We start from the raw sequence: 18,086 nt of genomic DNA on the forward strand, positions 1-18,086 counted from the left end.
TTTCTTTGATCCTGCACCAGAACTCTACAGATGGTATTTTCTTTGTAATGTGGAATTTGAAGCCATATCAATGAACTTTTCATGCTTTCTTATATTAAAATCTATTGGTCTATGTTGTACTTTGAAAGAATATTTTACCCATATGTGGCGTGAGTTGATCATTTGTTAAATGTTGGTTCCCTGAATTATACAGATCCTCCAAAATAGACACATTCATTGTACAATATCAAAAATTACGTTTTAAAATATTCCTACTTATATCAAAAAGTCTTTAAGCATTGGGAAGCTTTCAGGCTCACAGAAGTAGAAAAGTTTTCTAAAATTCTAATTTGCACTTGAAAGCTTGAATTTTATCATTGACAATATATACTGTCAGATTTTTTTTTTTTTTTTTGCCTTGAAGTGGCAGGCTCACTTCTTTTTTGAGAAATTGTCTGCCAGATACCCAGGTCAGAATAACAGTAGTTTGCCCGTTATTCTTTCAAGTAAAAATTATATTCTGTGAAAAAGGCAGCTAGTTTAGCTTGCAACTCAAACAGTTGCACAAATACTTTCTCTTGAGCAATCTTTTTTTTTTTTCCAGATGTGCCTTGTGTGTACTTTCTGTTTTATCACACAAAATACACAAAATAGTAGACTTGCACTCAAGGGTTGAGAGCTGTTTTTTTTTTCTTTTTCTTTTTTATTTTACTTTAAATTCTGGGATACGTGTGCTGAACGTGCAGGTTTGTTACATAGGTACACATGTGCTGTGGTGGTTTGCTGCGCTTATCCACCCGTCATCTAGGTTTTAAGCCCCGCGTGAATTAGGTATTTGTCCTAATGCTCTCCCTCCCCTTTCTCCCTACCCCCCAGCAGGCCCCAGTATGTGATGTTCCCCTCCCTCTGTCCATGTGTTCTCTTTGTTCAGCTCCCACTTATAAGTGAGAACGTGTGGTGTTTGGTTTTCTGTTCCTGTGTTAGTTTGCTGAGGATGATGGTTTCCAGCTTCATCCATGTCCCTGCAAAGGATATGAACTCACTCTTTTTTATGGCTGCATAGTATTTCGTAGTGTGTGTGTGCCACATTTTCTTTATCCAGTCTATCATTGATGGGCATTTGGGTTGGTTCCAAGTCTTTGCTATTGAGAGCTTTAAAAATAATTCTTACTGCTTTGTCAAGGACATTCCTAAGTGAAAGGGGTTTTTTTTGTTTTGTTTTGTTTTGTTTTTTTAACTATGCATGGTGGTGAAGAATACAGTGACTCTTAGTAAAGTTTAGTAGTACCGTCCTGATTCATGTTTATAAGGCACCAGCAGTTTTGCCCACCATTGCTTCTGTATCATCAGTACAAATAGTGTCGTTATGAAAATAGTTTGATCTCAGGACCCCCTGAAAGGATATCAGGAACTCCCAGGGCTCTGTAGTCCACACTTGGAGAACAGGTGAGCTCATCAAGCAGTACCCTGGTCCTCATCCTTTGTCTTGTCTTTTGAAACCTACCCCTTCCAGGACTAGGTAACCCCCTCCTTTTCTTTATGCATATTGAGTTCCAGTCTAATAGAGTGCGTTTTTTCTCACCCTTTGCCTTTCTGTTTCTCTGCCTGGAATATTCTTGCCCCAATTACCTTTTCTTAAAATCTTGCTTTTCCTTCTAGTGCCAGCTTAAGTTTTTTCTTCCATGATTTCTGCTCTCAGGTGGAAATCATTCTTATCTTTCTAAGTTCTCTCCATAGCACTTTGTTCACATCTCCTTTATGGCACATATAGCTTATTTTTTGTTTTGGAGGGGAGGTGGAGGGTAGAGAGTCTTCCACTAATAGCAGATGACTGTGTCTTATTCATCCTGTGGTACTTTATAATACTTGAACAAATTATTCTGAGAATTATTACAGTTGGGGTGAAATAATTTATTCAGCAAATATTTGGCTGCTACTGTATATCAAGCATCGTTAGGAACACTGTGCATGCAGTTGTGAGCAAGGCTGACATTGTTCCTGTTCTCGTATTTACTTTCTGTTAGAAAATTCATTCTACCTCTGTAGAGGTTGATTGACAGCATGAGTAAATCCAGTGATTTCTAGTGCCTTTGGGATTTATTTAGGCCAGAGGAACCTTTGAGAAACAATCATTAAGTCAGAGTAGCCGTTATTCATCAGTCCCAACTGATCAGTTAACTCAGTGAGAGAATTGTACACATTAAGACTGCATGTAACACTGAATTTATTTTTTTAAGACCTTTTTTAAATTAATTTATTTTTTGTTATACTTTAAGTTCTAGGGTACATGTGCACAACCTGCAGGTTTGTTACATATGTATACATGTGCCATGTTGCTGTGCTGTACCCATTAACTCGTCATTTACATTAGGTATATCTCCTAATGCTATCCCTCCCCCCTCCCCCCAACCCAACAACAGGCCCTGGTGTGTGATGTTCCCTTTCCTGTGTCCAAGTATTCTCATTGTTCAGTTCCCACCCATGAGTGAGAATGTGCAGTGTTTCGTTTTCTGTTCTTGCGATAGTTTGCTGAGAATGATGGTTTCCAGCTGCATCCATGTCCCTACAAAGGACATGAACTCATCCTTTTTTATGGCTGCATAGTATTCCATGGTGTATTAAGTGCCACATTGTCTTTATCCAGTCTATCATTGATGGATATTTGGGTTGGTTCCAAGTCTTTGCTATTGTGAATAGTGCTGCAGTAAACATACGTGTGCATGTGTCTTTATAGTAGCATGATTTATAATCCTTTGGGCATATACCCAGTAATGGGATGGCTGGGTCAAATGGTATTTCTAGTTCTAGATCCTTGAGGAATCGCCACACTGTTTTCCACAATGGTTGAACTAGTTTACAGTCCCACCAACAGTGTGAAAGTGTTCCTATTTCTCCACATCCTCTCCAGCACCTGTTGTTTCCTGGCTTTTTAATGATTGCCATTCTAACTGGTATGAGATGGTATCTCATTGTGGTTTTCATTTGCATTTCTCTGATGGCCAGTGATGATGAGCATTTTTTCATGTGTCTGTTGAATGCTTAAATGTCTTCTTTTGAGAAGTGTCTGTTCATATCCTTTGCCCACTTTTTGATGAGGTTGTTTGTTTTTTTCTTGTAAATTTGTTTGAGTTCTTTGTGGGTTCTGGATATTAGCCCTTTGTCAGATGAGTAGATTGCAAAAATTTTCTCCCATTCTGTAGGTTGTCTCTTGGCTCTGATGGTAGTTTCTTTTGCTGTGCAGAAGCTCTTTAGTTTAATTAGATCCCATTTTTCAATTTTGACTTTTGTTGCCATTGCTTTTGGATAACACTGAATTTATAGTCTTAACTTTTTATATCTAAGTATCATGCAACATGGCCTGTTAACTTATATTTCTTTTTTGTTAGTGTTGCATCTGGTTATGTTAGTTCTTGGACAAAGGAGAGAGGAGTGTTGAAGATGGGATGTTTAAAGATTCTGTAGCAATGTTTTCTACATACAACTTCTGTCATTTTTTATGTTTATGTTGCTAATATGATTCTAGCAAAGATGTTTTTAGTGTATATCTGTGCGAGAAGGGTTTTATTTTAAGGCTTAGAACTTTTTTGTTCCCTCTTTTAGGCATTGACAAAGGATCCCCAGGATTACCCTGATAAAAAAAGCCTACCTCATGTACATGTTGCCCTCTGGATAAATTCTCAAGGAGGCAGAAAGGTGAAAGCTGGAGATACTGTGTCATATGTCATCTGTCAGGTAAACTATTGACATTCATAAGACTCTGATACCTCTTAAGAACTCGAAGTAAAATCCAGATTGCCACAGTGTCTTATTTAGCATTCTCCCCAGTAATTGATGTTGTAAAGTCTGGTTAGTTTCATAGCATTTAAAAAACATTAGTTAGAGGTGTGGCATATGTCATTAGGATTTTCATAAAACATTTATGACAGGATTATAACAGTAGCTACTCTTTTAACCCTAAATTAACTTTAATGCGAATGTAAATTTTGCCATATGTTCAGCAGTAGCCCTCATTTGTCATTCCTTTTGCAGCAGTTCCCATTATAAATATCAGTGGAATAATAAAAGAATAAATGCCATTTTTCCTAGCAAATGTCCAAATAATTATGTGAAAAAAAAGAACTACATGATTATACGGAAAAGTTGAGAGATCCTACAAACATACCATATGAGGAAACCACACAATTCAACCAGTTTTGTTTTTTTCCTTCCTTCAAGTGGAGAGGGCCCACCTCCTTAGCCTTACTTCTCCATTTCACAAGGCACTTCTAGGCCTTCTGGAACACAGTTTTAAACCACTACCAGTTCTTTTGATAATAGCATGCCTATAATGGGTGAGGAGAGAGTAAGAGAGAAGAGCAGTTTTTTGACTTTCGAAGCCCTTAACTACAGTTTTAACAAAGGAGAGGTTTCATCCCTTCTCTCTGTAAAGATAAGTCAGGGTCATAGCATTTATCCAAATTCTTTCAAATTACAATGCTGTATACTACTTACCATAAGGTATAATTTATCTGAATAAAACTGTGTTTTTAAAAATTTAAGAGTTTTATCCTAATTGTAATTGCATTGCATTGTTACAATAAAAAATGTTTTTTATATAGACCTAAAAATAAATTGCAATATGATTGATATACCAATTTGTCAAACCACAATCAATGTGTTTTTAAATCAGAGTCTTTTGAAAATTTAAAAGTAGTCTGCTGATATCTGCTATATGCTGTGGATGTACATAACGAATGATTTAAGTACATGGACAGGAATCAGCACTTGACTCTGTCTCCCCCCTAGGGTTACCCTTGATTAAGAACTGTTACAGAAAGCCAATTCCTGCAGGAAAATATTTCCATAAATGTCTGACTCGCTCAAGCCCTTAATGTGCTTTGCATATTGCCTCTGACAAGTCTCATCTCAAAAAAACAATTTTCATATTATGCAATAAAGATTTTGGTAAATAAGCTAGGTTTTTTTTTCACTTATGTCTTCACATACATGGAAAAGCTCTTAGATTGGTAATGACAAGAACAGATGGCAGCATACAACTTTGAAAAATTATATAGGTTCAGTGAAATAGCATTAATAATGAAATCAAACCACAATTGTGTTTTGGCTAAACCTGCAATGAAGATGTATGGTAACTTATAAAATAGGATGATCATTGTATTTAAAAGTCAATTTTGTGTTCCTTGATGTCTGAATGTTAGGTCTTAAAGTTCCTTTTTCTCAGGTCTTATTGATATACATAGGCTCACAATGGCTGTTGCTAATGTAGTACAATACATCCAATTTTATGTGTTTTTAGCGATTTCCATCCACTGGTATGTGCCTTATTTGCTTTTTAAAAGTATGATTCATATTTCTTTTTATTAATTTATTCTCCTTAACATAACCCAAGAAAACCCATAGGACTTTAATTTGCCTTTGTACCCTACCCATGGGACATGTGCCCTTTCAACATGTTTGCTAGCCAAATCTGCCTAAAGTTTTTGCTTTTAAGCACTCAAATTATTCTGTTTCATAACACAACCATAGTTTTAGAATATGCTTTTGAAAATGTGTCATGACACTTTTGTTTGTTTGTTTTTGAGACAGAGTCTTGCTCTGTTGCCCAGGCTGGAGTACAGTCGCGCCATCTCAGCTCACTGCAACCTCCACCTCCTGGGTTCAAGCGATTCTCCTGCCTCAGCCTTCTGAGTAGCTGGGATTACAGGCACGTGCCACCATGCCCAGCTAATTTTTTTGTATTTTTAGTAGAAATGGGATTTCACCATGTTGACCAATCTGGTCTCAAACTCCTGACCTCGGGTGATCCTCCTGCCTCGATCTCCCAAAGTGCTGGGATTACAGGCGTGAGCCACTGTGCCTGGCCCATCATGACACATTTTTAAGAGGACTGTTTGCTGCCTTAGGCAAGGGTGTCCTCCAGGAATAGCCTATATCCTAAACAGGTTTTGTTTTGTTTTGTTTTGTTTAAAATTTACATTTAGGAAATAGTACCCTACTGATAACTTATTCAGATGAGTTCAGAGAGTAATGTTTTTGGTATGTAATTTATATTGTACTTTGTTAACGCATTAATCCTATATGAATGATTTGTTGGCTAAGTTTTAAATCCATAACTATTTAACTTTCATTAGACATAATTTCCATAAGGCATGCCTTTAACATAATTATTTTAACGGGCCCACTTGTCTCCAGTTTAAAATATTTTCCCATTAGTTTCCTACTAACGATGACTACCTAGTTTTGTATGAATCGACTGCACCTGGTTGTCTCTCTGAAGTATGTACTTTGTGAAGTTCACAAATTACTACATGGGCACTTGAAGAAGACCAGCATTGCTTCTTAATCTGTTCTTAAAGGTGTATGCCCCATATTCTTGCACATACCATGGGGCCCTGCTCAGGTTTGAGAATGAAATATTTGAAGGCTTTTTTTTTTTTTTTTTTTTTTAATTTTGATACAGGGTCTCGCTCTGTCACTCAGGCAGGAGTGCAGTGGCATGACCACAGCTCACTGCAGCTTCTATCTCCCAGGCTCAAGCGATCTTGCCACTTTAGCCTCCTGAGTAGCTGGGACCGCAGATGCATGTCTCCATGCCTGGCTAACCTTTTTTTTTTTTTTTTTTTTTTTAATCGAGATGAGGGTCTCACTATGTCACCCAAAGTGGTGTTGAACCCCTGTGCTCAAGTGATCCTCCTGACTCAGCCTTTCCAAGTACTGGGATTACAGGCATGAGCCACTGTGTCCTGCCGAAGGGTGTATCTTCGGTCATAGCCTAAATGTTTTTCCAATACAACATAGCAAAACCTGTCATTTAACCAAGTCTTTTGAATTTAGCCATGCTCAAGCTTAGATTTTTAAAATACACTAAGAAATATATTTGTGTCCCTTTTTGTTAAAACTAGTCTTTCATGTGAATATTTAAAATAAAAACGTTTTAAACTGAAAGCATGCTCAGAAATTTTTAACTGCTTTTTTGAAAACCACGCCTTACTATGAGAACTTCTACTGAAATATTAGAAAGTAACTCAGGTGCCTTTAAAAACTATTTTACATCTATAAATTCTATTTTAATTCACCATTAAAATTTATTAAACTCAACATTGCTGTAATCTTAAGGATAGACCAATTTTTCACAATTCTGTAAATTGTTCAGATTTTATGTGTTTGGTAAAAGGCGGTCTAAATACAATTGAGTTGTGTGAAAAGACACTGCCCGAGGATTTTTTCACATGGTTTTTATCATTTGTTGTCACCTTATTATCATCTTAACAATTCAAGCTTCTAAAAGAGCAAGAATTAAACTTGATTAATTATGCCTAATTCCTTTTACTATGTTGTAAACTCCTGACAAATAATAATAAGTCTTTTAATCTGAGTTTGCTTCCTTTTTAGGTATTTCATTTTGTCTTAGAACAGGTAGAACCTAGTTGATAAACAGGCCCAGGTTGTTTTCATCAGGAGCCTAGCCAGAAAAAGAGGCCCCTGCCGCTGGTCTCTAGTAAAGACAGTGGTGTATGGAAGGTTGCTTCTGCTTTGGGCTGGGTGCTGAGCTGGAAAGGAACTGATTGTAGCAGGAATGAAAGAATAGGATTCACATTATAATCAGTTCTGCTGAGCAGCTGAGCACTGTGAATAGTTATAATTTACTAGTTTGAATATTAAATTCTGTTTCAGATGAGAGGAAGAGTGAGTGAGTTGTTGGATGTTGATCCTGTAGAGATAACTTTTTGGTTCACAGATGATGGTGACATCATTCACAAGGCTGGATATGGGCCAATTGCACAGAATTTCACAGCTTTTATTTTTGTAGAGTAAAAGAGAAAACTCTTGAAAAGAGGCTTTCTGACCCATCTTCCTTTTCTTGAGGAGGAACCAGGTAAATGGTACAAAATGACATGCCCTTCATTCCAGTGGCCAGATATTTGGCTTTTAGAGCCCTGCCACTCTACCAGGACACTATGTCATTTTTACTTCTACTTCTTGTGTCTTGCATATAAAGTACTACTCTATAGATTTCATTTCCCCACTCTTTTCCGCTTGTTCATTTGCTTCTCAGTGATACATGGCTCTCATAGAAAATGTTACTCCCAGGATCTTTGAGTTAGTTTGACAAGAATTCTTGCCTGTAGGGATCACATTAACATAATAAAAGAGACCATACACATGTTTTTAAATTATCACTCCTTAAAAAGCCTTTCTGACTACACTAATTGTTACCAAGCCTTCTCAGTGTTTGGTGATATGGCAGGTGAAATTATTTAATCTAGTCATTGCTATCTTGTTGGTTTCAAGTTTTTGCAAAAAATAGACCACAACATATACTGGATTAATATTCTTGGACATTGGATGAGATCTCAAGATTGAGATGTTGTCCTTGATTTTCCTACTCAAAATGTTCAACAATAGGTCAAAAAGAGGTCTTGATGTTTAGAAGTAGATACGTAAAATTTAAATTGTTGCCTCTGTGTTTGACCAAGCAAGTGTCTGTGATTGAGTTGCTCACAACTTTACCTGTGTCTTCTTTTTATGTGTGTCTTTTTGTCATATCTTCTTTTAGGATGGATCAAATCTCACTGCAAGTCAGAGGGCCTATGCGCCTGAGCAGCTGCAGAAACAGGATAATCTAACCATTGACACCCAGTACTACCTGGCCCAGCAGATCCACCCAGTCGTGGCTCGGATCTGTGAACCAATAGACGGAATTGATGCTGTCCTCATTGCAACATGGTTAGGTAAGTGTCCCAAGCTCACATAGAGCCTCACATGGTAACAGCGGCACATGGAGTCTTCCTTTTCTCTTGAGATCTCTGTTTATGGGCATGGTATTGTGTCTGTCACTTCTTTGTTTATAGTTTGGAATGCATTTTTGTGGTTGTTTGGTACTGTCTCCACTCTTAGACTATGAGCTCCACATACTTGCTACTGTAACCACATGCCTGCTCCATAGTTGACACTCACTGAATACTGAGGCAAGAGAGGGAAGGCAAAAGAAAGGGTAAAGTGAAGATTTCAGGTGCCATTACAGTCACTGAGTTTACATTGTTATAGCTTTAATTAGTGTACCTCCATTAATAAGAAGATTGATGGTGTGTTGCTTATTGGTTCATCTTGCCTCTGTTGCTGAAGATATTTTCATGTCAAGTGAGAAGACATGGCTTTTTAACATGAAATTTTTAATTTTTAATATTCAATTCATTGTGAGAATCCTACTCTCCTTAAGGTATTCTAAAACTGGACCCGCTGTTATCCTCTAGGAATTGGCTGATTTCTAAGTTCTCATCATCCCAGGAGGTGCCAGCCAACCCTGAGACCTCAGTATCTCTTTGGCTTTTTGCTGTGTCACCAGGTTGTCTCCATTGCTGTGTCATTATTACTATTGTTGTCTTTTGCTTAGAAATGTATTTCATAACCAGCCCTGATTTCATTTTTAGATGACCAAGTACATAAAGAGTTACATTGCTTTTAAGGCCTTTCCTCTCTCTTCTGTGGTAAGCAAAGATGAGTGTTTTCAGAGTACTGCCTAATGCCCCGAGATGGCTCCTCTATTTATAAGTGAAGCCCAGATGCCACTGGCATCTCATAGACTCTTAACTTTGGCAATTATAGACTAACTTTCCAGCTCCCACCTATGTATCCAGCCTTATTTCTTATTCAGGCTATGCAGTGTCTCCCAAATATGGCACTGCCCATTCTGTCCCTGCTTCATGGAAGATTCTCCCCCTCTTTTTACTAAAACACCTAGCTTTAGCCATGGGCTTTGACAGCATAGGGACCTGGGTTTCAATACTGGTTCTGCTATTCACAAGCTTCTGAACCTTGGTCTACACCTTAGCTCCTTGAGTCATAGAATAGAGTTACTCTGAGGGAGAAAGATGATGTGTGTGAGATGTTCAGCACAAAGTCTGGGGCAAAGGAAGGGCTCCGTGAGTGATAGCCACCTCCCACCCTTCTTTTAGGCGTCAGTAGAAATATGTTCATACTCCTTCAGTCTGTGGGATTTGTATATAGTTAGTGCTCAGCCGCGTTTGTAGAATGAGACTGGATTTTCCATGGATGAATTATCAAGTCACGTGTTTTCTGTCCTGCACCTGTTGAGTATGTTTCTGAACTCCTCCCTGCTACCCCCTCGTCACTACCCCATCAGTGTTTACTCTGGAAGTGGAAGCTCATTTTTAACATTTGCCTAAGCAAATATTATTAGGAAGATAAAATTCTACCACCAAAATCATCATATATATTCTCCAAGATGAGTTGTATTTGATGATGTTTATAAACCCTCAGCTGGGAAGAGAAGACTGTAAAAGCAAGGTATTTTTTAGCTTCCCTTTTTTCTCTACCATACATTGAGTGTTTGCTCTGTTGGATACAGTGATAAGTACTTTGCATTTGTTATCTCATTCAGTCCTTGGGACAACCTCACAAAGGTGTGTTGTATTAGCTCCATTTTACAGAGGAAGAAGCCAAGGTTTAGAGAGGTAACTATCTTGGTCTTGGCACATAGGTAGTAAGTAGCCGGCTGTGATTCCAAAGGTTGTGATCCTCACCACTGTGCTAAACTTGATTGCCTGTTCTTAGCTCTAAAAGGCTATGAAAGATGTTTTCAACCAGGAGCAGAATAGCATAGATGTATAAGCACGGGGAGGCTTCATGTTTTTCTTGCTCCCTCCATTTCTCACTGTACACCCTCATGCTCTCTACTGAAAACCTCTGAGTAAAACCATTTTTTAAAGAATAGATCTCCCAGTTTTTCCATTTGTGTCTTCAAAAACCTGGTGTAAAACTGTTACCCTTTTCTTCTTTGGTTTTGAATTTTTTGGTGACCCAGCACTGAGAGGAGGTAGATGGAACAAGCCTTGTCTCAGGAATGACATTTAAGAGAAAGACTTGCAGAGCCTTGTATGTCAGCAAAAGAGCTGAGCAATAAAGGGTGATGGAGCCTACTTGGGTGGATTGGCCTGATGCCTGCCTGGATGTGTCAAGGCCAGTCATACTAAGAGGGGACCGGACTGATTTTGTTAGTTCCAGAAGTCATAGTTAAGATGATTTTTGTTTATAAATTGATCAGTGGCAGATGTTGACTTGAAAGATACTTTAACTGCAGCTGCTGTATGGTCATAGGCTGCCTTATTTATTCAGTTTTCACAAATTATTTTCAAAGCCAATAGTAGACAAATGGGTCCCATCTTCAGAAGTTTTATGTTGTGTCTCATTATTGACCAATCTCAATCTACACAGAGAACTCTCCAGACTTGCACATGGTCCCACCCACGTACCCATCACTCCTGCCTCACAACCTGAAAATTCTCTAGGTGCAGCCGTGGCTGTGTGGACACTCTTCCGATTTGTCCCTTCTTGGTGCCATGTAGCCAAGTCAAGCTGATGGGAGGGAATGTGTCCTCAGCCTTGGGGAATCTGCCACTGCTCCTCACTTTTGGCTACTTTTTCTCATTGTTTTCTTCTGCCACTTGACAGTAGTTTTTATATCGAGGATGTGTGACATTGTCATCGTTGTGTAGTCCTCCTCCTCTCCTGCTTGTCCTCTTCTCTCATCCTACCCTGTGCCCACACCAGCAGTATATACACAGCCATCTATATTAGTAACAAATCTTGTAGTCCTTTCCTTCTGCCCCCTTCCACATAGGAGTTTGAGTGTTAATGACGTGTAGGCCCAGAAGTCCCCGTCATCATGAAGATCTGTAGAAAACACTGAAGCTCACCAGGCAAATCTCTGTAGGCATTTGCCTCCTGCTCTATTCAGGAGCTGAATTTCTTATCTGTACCCTTTATTCCTCCACCCCAAGTGAAAAATTAGGGTGGCTATTCAGTAGGGGCTTCAAGGCCTCTGTTATCAGTTCTACTGTAGCCTGTGGTTTTAGGAGGAGGGAGGGAGATGGGGAAGTGGTGACAAAGTAAGAGAAGTGTTAGGGGGTACATGGTTTCTAAGAGGTGCAAGCTGTAGGCATAAAATTACTGTAATTTGTTTTTAAAATTCTAAATCTGGTTTCTTTATATTAAAAAACTGCAACTAGTGAACTGACACTGTTAAATAAGTTGAAGTGTACAAATGTATACATAAAATACAAGCCCTCCAACTGCCTAATCACAGACATAAAATAATTCTCTCGCTTTTAATGTAGTTTTTATCTTTGATTAATGAAATGTATTACAGTATTGAAACTTTAGTGAAGTTTGATACTTTGTCCTTTTAGTTAGTACAAAGAAATCAGGAATAATGGCATAATTTCATTTAGGAAAATTATTAAGCTCGTGATTTTTTATTTTTAAGACTCTTTTGTGGAGAGCAACTATATTTTTCAACTACTTTTTTCTTTCTCTATTGCTTTTATACTACTTTCCTTGAAATGAAAGGCAAGCATCAAGTGTTGGTTTATCCTGTGGCTTCACTTTGGAAATTCTCTATTTCTCCCCATCAAGATACCTCCTGAAGTCTGTCTGGTAGCATGTTGCATGGCCAGGTGTTCCATATGGGAAGACCATTTTAGTGAAAAGGAGAGAGGATAGCCTATTAAATGAGTGAATGAATAAGGCTGTTGAATTGAAAGAGAATAATTTGTTCTAATAACTAATGGTCCTCATTATCCCACAGTAAAATATGTATCATTTTTTCTGAAACCCATGCAAGATTATTGCTATTGGGCTTAAATAAAGCAAAATTTTACTCTTTTCCATCTGTGAATAGGAAAAAACTATAGTATTACTCTTCTTATACAATAGCCCTATGGGAAACATGGCCACTAAAACTTGAAACTCTTAGCTTTTGTTCTCTAGACTATAGATTTTTCTCTCTCTCTCGTTCTAATGAAAGCTCCCCTGCATTCTGTGGATGAAATATTCACAGTATGCTCAAACATCCAAATAGTCTTCCATACCTAGCAGACTAGGCCAGTGATGAGAATAGTCTAAAGTTCATTTTTGAATTTCATCTTTTAATAAATTTATGTTTTATGTATACTGGTACTTAGAATTATATGTAATATCTTTCCTCCAATGAGCAATGATTTGTACAGTAGTTATAAAGAACCTTTCTTCATGGTCAGTGATAAAATTTCAGGCATTTGGCTATCTGGGCAGTTTTCTCATTGGTCCTGAGAAATTACTGATGTTTGAAGAACATGAGAGTTTAGAATTTAATCTCTGAAAATACTGCTTAAAACAGGACAGAATGCACTTAACCCAGTATGCTCTGAGTTAAATTGGAAAGTAAAAATTTCCTTTTAAAAAAATGATGCCTACCACTCGTATCACAGAGGTTAGTTTTTGTCAGTAGACAGGGTTCAGTAATATCTAAGAAATAAGTGCAACAGTGGGCAAAACAGGGCCAAGCGATATTTGGGGGTGCTTTTGACAGATCCAGGGAGATCCACCTACAAAAAAGAGAGTAAAGTACAGAAGGGTTGGGGTAGAATGATGCAACCAGTGGGTTCTTCAGGTATTACTTTGTCAATAAAGAATTTTGCCCTTTTTCATTGTTAAGCTCTTATAAAAATAAAACATGACAGTTTCCAAACTGTAAATTATTATTATTATTATTATTATTATTATTATTTTTTGGGACAGAGTCTCACTCTGTCACCCAGGTTGGAGTGCAGTGGCTTGATCTCGGCTCACTGCAACATCTGCCTCTCGGGTTCAAGTGATTCTCCTGCCTCAGCCTCCTGAGTAGCGGGCATTACAGGCAAGCGCCACCACACCTGACTAGTTTTTGTATTTTTAGTAGAAATGGGGTTTCACCATGTTGGCCAGGCTGGTCTTGAACTCCTGACCTCAGGTGATCCGCCTGCCTTGGCCTCCCAAAGTGCTGCGATTATAGGCGTGAGCCACTGCTCCTGGACCCAAACTAAATATTTTCAATAACATAATTAATAGTAAAATTAAAAAACGTTATACCAAATGCACTGCAGAATGTTAAAGGAAATCTTATCAGCTGATGAGAGCATCTCTTATAAGATGGAGTGTCATTCCAAGCATATCATCCAATGGCTGATGCTCCCAGTCTAGACTACTTTTGTGTTCAATATTAATTGAAGACCTGCTGTGCCTAGCACCATAATAGGCACTGTGAAGGATACAAAGTTGAGTCAGTTGTGGACCCTTTAGTCAAATTACAGCCCAGTCATTTAGTTGATTTCACTGTTGTGGGCAAGTCTAGTGGGCAACACACTGTATATCCCAAAAGAGGTGAAATAAAGGGTTATCAAATTTCAAAGGAAGCAGAAACCTCTCCTAGCTGGGCCCACCATGGAAGAGTTTATAAAAGTAGAGGCATTTTGAGGCATTGCTGGAATGGGCTCTGGAGAGGCCATTGTGAAGTTGGGAATGGTTGCCAACCCTACTGCTCACCAATTCTTCTAGCCTGATGAACTGCAGGGGTAACCTATGTTATCTCAGCCACCCCCAAAGCACTTTAGGGAATTCACAGAGAGCCTCTTTAAGGATTTCAGTTGCCCAGTCCTGCACCTCAGTCTCAACAAAGTGAGCACACAGTGGTTTGCTTCTGTGTCGCTAGCCCACAACAGAGGGCCAGTAGTGACACTGCTCATCTCACATGAGCAGGGAGACCTTTGAGAACTTTGAACCAAACCAGAGCATGTTTAGAAAAATTGCTTTGGAGCTTTTATATGAGTTATGTAACAACTCTGGCTTTGTAACACTTAGAGGTTTTGAAGGAAAATGAGGATTTCTCAAATTATTTAAATTAGATCAATTTTTTAAAAAGATAAAATTGTTTTAATTAAGTACACCAAAGTGACATTTATCAAGATGGTATAGCTTATAGAAAAATGGATAAGACCTAAAAATGGGTAAAGAAAAAAAAGCTGAATACTATACAGCATTGTACACATATACATACACTGTATTATATATATGTGTATGAATAAAATAGAAAAGGGTTAAGGTGATGAATTATAGGTTCCCCCTTTGCTGACAAAATATTAGTACTGTTATTTTATTTTTAGTAAGACAGTTTTTTCCAAAACCAGAAGTAAAACAATGGTTAAGCAATTACTCACCTTCATTTATTTATTTATTTATTTATTTATTTCAGATGGTTTTGGGGGAACGAGTGGTGTTTGGTTATTACATGAATAAGTTCTTTAGTGGTGATTTTTGAGATTTTGGTGCACCCAAAGCAGTGTGCACTCTACCCACTGTGCAGTCTTTTATTTCTCACCCCCATCCCACCTTTCCCCCTGAGTGCCCAGAGTCCATTGTGTGATTCTTTTGCCTTTGTGTCATCGTAGCTTAGCTCCCAATTATGAGTGAGAGCATAACATGCTTGGTTTTCCATTCCTAAGTTACTTCACTTAGAATAATCGTCTTCAGTTTCATCCAGATTGTTGTGAATGTCATATATATATATATATATACTTTTTTTTATGACTGAGCAGTATTCCATGGTGTATATATATACCACAATTTCTTTATCCACTCATTGATTGATGGGCATTTGGGCTGGTTCCATATTTTTGCAGTTGAGAATTGTGCTGCTATAAACATGTACGTCCAAGTATCTTTTTCGTATAATGACTTCTTTTTCTCTGGGTAGATACCCACTAGTGGGATTGCTGGATCAAATGGTAATTCTACTTCTAGTTCTTTAAGGAATCTCCACACTGTTTTCCATAATGGTTGTACTAGTTTACATTCCCACCGGCAGTGTAAGTGTTCCCTTTTCACCACATCCATACCAACATCTATTTTTTTTATTTTTTTATTTTTTGATTATGGCCATTCTTGCAGGACTAACTCACCTTTTAGAGGGTGGGTGGTTAGGAACCTTGAGCCTAGCTGTTTTCCCCCAACATCTACCAACATAGCTGGAAGAGAAGTGGACTTTGTTAGAAGACAAGCAATCTTTGGACTATCATTTGTGTTATTTTGTATTCCAAGTCTATTTCCACACAGAGTTACCATCTTTTTTCTGGTTTAAAAACAGGAAAGGAAGGCCAGGTGCCATGCATGACTCACGCCTGTAATTCCAACATTTTGGGAGGCAGGAGGATGGCTTGAGTCTAGGAGTTCAAGACCAGCCTGGACAACATAGCAAAACCCCGTTTCTACAAAAAATACCAAAATTAGTTGGGTATGGTGGCGCATGCCTGCAGTCCCAGCTACTCAGCTGACTGAGATGGGAGGATCACTTAAGCCAGGGAGGTCAAGGCTGCAGTGAGCTGTGATCGTTCCATTGCGCTTGACAGAGCAAGACCCTGTCTTAGAAAAAAAAAAAAAAACGGGGAAGAAGACACTTGAAAAGCTTCTCCTGCCCAGAAATGCACATCTCATTAAGTTATAATTTATATTTGCGTCTATTGTCAAGGGCATTAAAACCAATAGATTGAAGTCATGAGAATGCTGCTCATCAGGCTGTTTATTCTGTCAAGATTTTGAGAACTATCTTCTCCAGGAAAATAAAAATCTTGGGTATTCATTTAAACCAAAGGCTCGGCTATTATTTCTTCTAAAATACTCAGAAATTTTCCATTTACATTATGAAGAGATGTATTGTTGGTGTGAAAGACAGTTTCGGTTGTCTGACACTTATACAGTAAATTGTTTATCTTTAAATTGGATCTGTAATATTTTAAAAACTTGTTGGGCTGGGCACAGTGGCTCACGCCTATAATCCTAGCACTATGGGAGGCCAAGGTGGGCAGATTACTTGAGGTCAGGAGTTCAAGACAAGCCTGGCCAACAGGGTGAAACCCCATTTCTACTAAAAATACAAAAGAATTAGCCAGGCGTGGTGGCGGGCACCTGTAATCCAGCTGCTCGGGAGGCTGAGGCAGGAGAATCTCTTGAACCTGGGACACGAGGTTGCAGTGAGCCGAGATTGCACTACTGCACTCCAGCCTGGGCAACAGAGTGAGACTCCGCCTCAAAAAAAAAAAAAACAAAAAACAAAAAACAAAACTTGTTATTATGGAAAAATGTGTGTGTGTATATATATATGTTATAGTAGAGAATACAAAATTTTCTCTAGTTTCACATATATTAAATTATAGGGCAAGATTAAACCCTCATATATTCATCACCCACCTTTAGTATTCTGCATTGGTGGCCAATCTTATTATTCCTCTTTCCCACCTTCCTCTATTATTTTGAAGTATATCCTTCAAAATATATTTATTTTGTGTGTTAATATTTCATTTTGCATTTCTTTTTTTTTGAGACAGAGTCTTGCTCTGTCACCCAGGCTGGAGTGCAGTGGTGCAATCTCGGCTCATGATAACCTATGCCTTCCAGATTCAAGCGATTCTCCTGCCTTAGCCTCCTGGGTAGCTGGGTTCACAGGCATGTGCCACCATCCCCGGCTGAATTTGTTTTGTATTTTTAGGTAGAGACGGGGTTTCGCTGTGTTGGCCAGGCTGGTCTCGAGCTCCTGACCTCAGGTGATTTTCCTGCCTTGGCCTCCCTGAGTGCTGCGATTACAGGCGTAAGCCACTGCGCCCAGCCCATTTTGCATTTCTAAAAGACAAAGATTCCCCTTTTCAGCATAACGGTATTATTATCACATCACATTATAAAACCTCACAATTCCTTCCTTTCGTCTAATTTCCAACAAGTGTTTATATTTCCCTGATTGCACTATGAATACACTTTTTAAAAAGCTCCTTGTTTGGATTGGAATCCAGTCAGGGTCAACTTGGTAGTTAATCTCTATTTTTTTTTTCTTTGTTGATCCTCCCAGTTTGTTTATGAAAGAAGCTGGGCTTTTTGTCCTATAGAATTTTTCTCATTCTGGAGTTTACTGATCACATCCTGGTGGTATCTTTTAACATGTTCTTCTGTCTCCTGTATTTCCTATAAATAGTTAGATTTAAAGATGGGATTATATTTAGGCTCAATTTATTATATTTTATATTTGCTAAAATATAAAATACGCGCTTCTTCCTAGGCAGTGGGGTTTATGTCTGTTTGAGATTCAATGCATTTTGCAACAAATTCATAGATGTTTCATAAGAAATATTTAGTATGCAATTTTCTCACCTAAGTGTGAATTTTTCATAGTATAACATGCATACAGAAAAGTGCACAAAACCTAATGAAAGTGCTTGATAAATTTTCACGGGGTCATCATGCACTGG

At 38.3% G+C, this 18,086-nt stretch overlaps 1 protein-coding gene across 2 annotated transcripts in view; it reads left to right on the forward strand.

The window, feature by feature from the left end:
• The window catches only part of POLA1 (DNA polymerase alpha 1, catalytic subunit), a 308,750-nt gene that overhangs the window by 124,408 nt on the left and 166,256 nt on the right, over positions 1 to 18,086 (forward strand). For both annotated transcript variants that reach the window (XM_025373524.1, XM_025373525.1), the window contains exons 31-32: positions 3,580 to 3,711; positions 8,537 to 8,711. In XM_025373524.1, the coding sequence (XP_025229309.1) occupies positions 3,580 to 3,711; positions 8,537 to 8,711 (307 nt within the window). The remainder of the gene's footprint in view (positions 1 to 3,579; positions 3,712 to 8,536; positions 8,712 to 18,086) is intronic.

The sequence above is a fragment of the Theropithecus gelada genome, chromosome X, assembly GCF_003255815.1.
Source record: "Theropithecus gelada isolate Dixy chromosome X, Tgel_1.0, whole genome shotgun sequence".
Classification (NCBI taxonomy): Eukaryota; Metazoa; Chordata; class Mammalia; order Primates; family Cercopithecidae; genus Theropithecus; species Theropithecus gelada.